Source organism: Nestor notabilis, unplaced genomic scaffold (assembly GCF_000696875.1).
Source record: "Nestor notabilis isolate BGI_N333 unplaced genomic scaffold, ASM69687v1 scaffold20564, whole genome shotgun sequence".
Classification (NCBI taxonomy): Eukaryota; Metazoa; Chordata; class Aves; order Psittaciformes; family Psittacidae; genus Nestor; species Nestor notabilis.
In genome coordinates, this window is record NW_009927121.1 from 1 (window position 1) to 382 (window position 382).

General features: G+C 63.1%; 1 protein-coding gene across 1 annotated transcript in view; it reads left to right on the forward strand.

The window, feature by feature from the left end:
- Positions 1-120: 120 nt before the first annotated feature.
- The window catches only part of LOC104405269 (solute carrier family 23 member 1-like), a gene marked incomplete at both ends in the record, with an annotated part of 1,674 nt that continues 1,412 nt past the window's right edge, over positions 121-382 (forward strand). The window contains 2 exons of the mRNA XM_010013927.1: positions 121-241; positions 346-379. Of these exons, the coding sequence (XP_010012229.1) occupies positions 121-241; positions 346-379 (155 nt within the window). The remainder of the gene's footprint in view (positions 242-345; positions 380-382) is intronic.

Consider the following 382-nt stretch of genomic DNA (forward strand, 5'->3'; position numbering starts at 1 on the left):
CTGGGGCATTGCAGCGCTGTACGGCAAGGGGACACGGGGACAAGGGGATAGGGGTGTCCCTTGTGGAGCCAGGAGGATGCCCGGGGTACAAGAAGCCTCGTGTGTGTCTCTTCCCCCCAGGACCATCTTGCTGATCATCCTGTTTGCGCAGTACCTGCGGCACATCACCATCTGCCTGCCCGGCTACCGGCGCGGCAGAGGCTTCGTGCTGCTCCGCATCCAGATCTTCAAGATGTTCCCGGTAGGGACTGGCCGGGAGCTGCCGGGTCCTGGAGCATCCCCCAAATCCCCCCTATTTCTACACACGGGCGATGCAGGGGGTGTGCCCGGTCTGTGCCCCTGCAGATCATCATGGCCATCACGGTGGTGTGGCTGCTCTGCT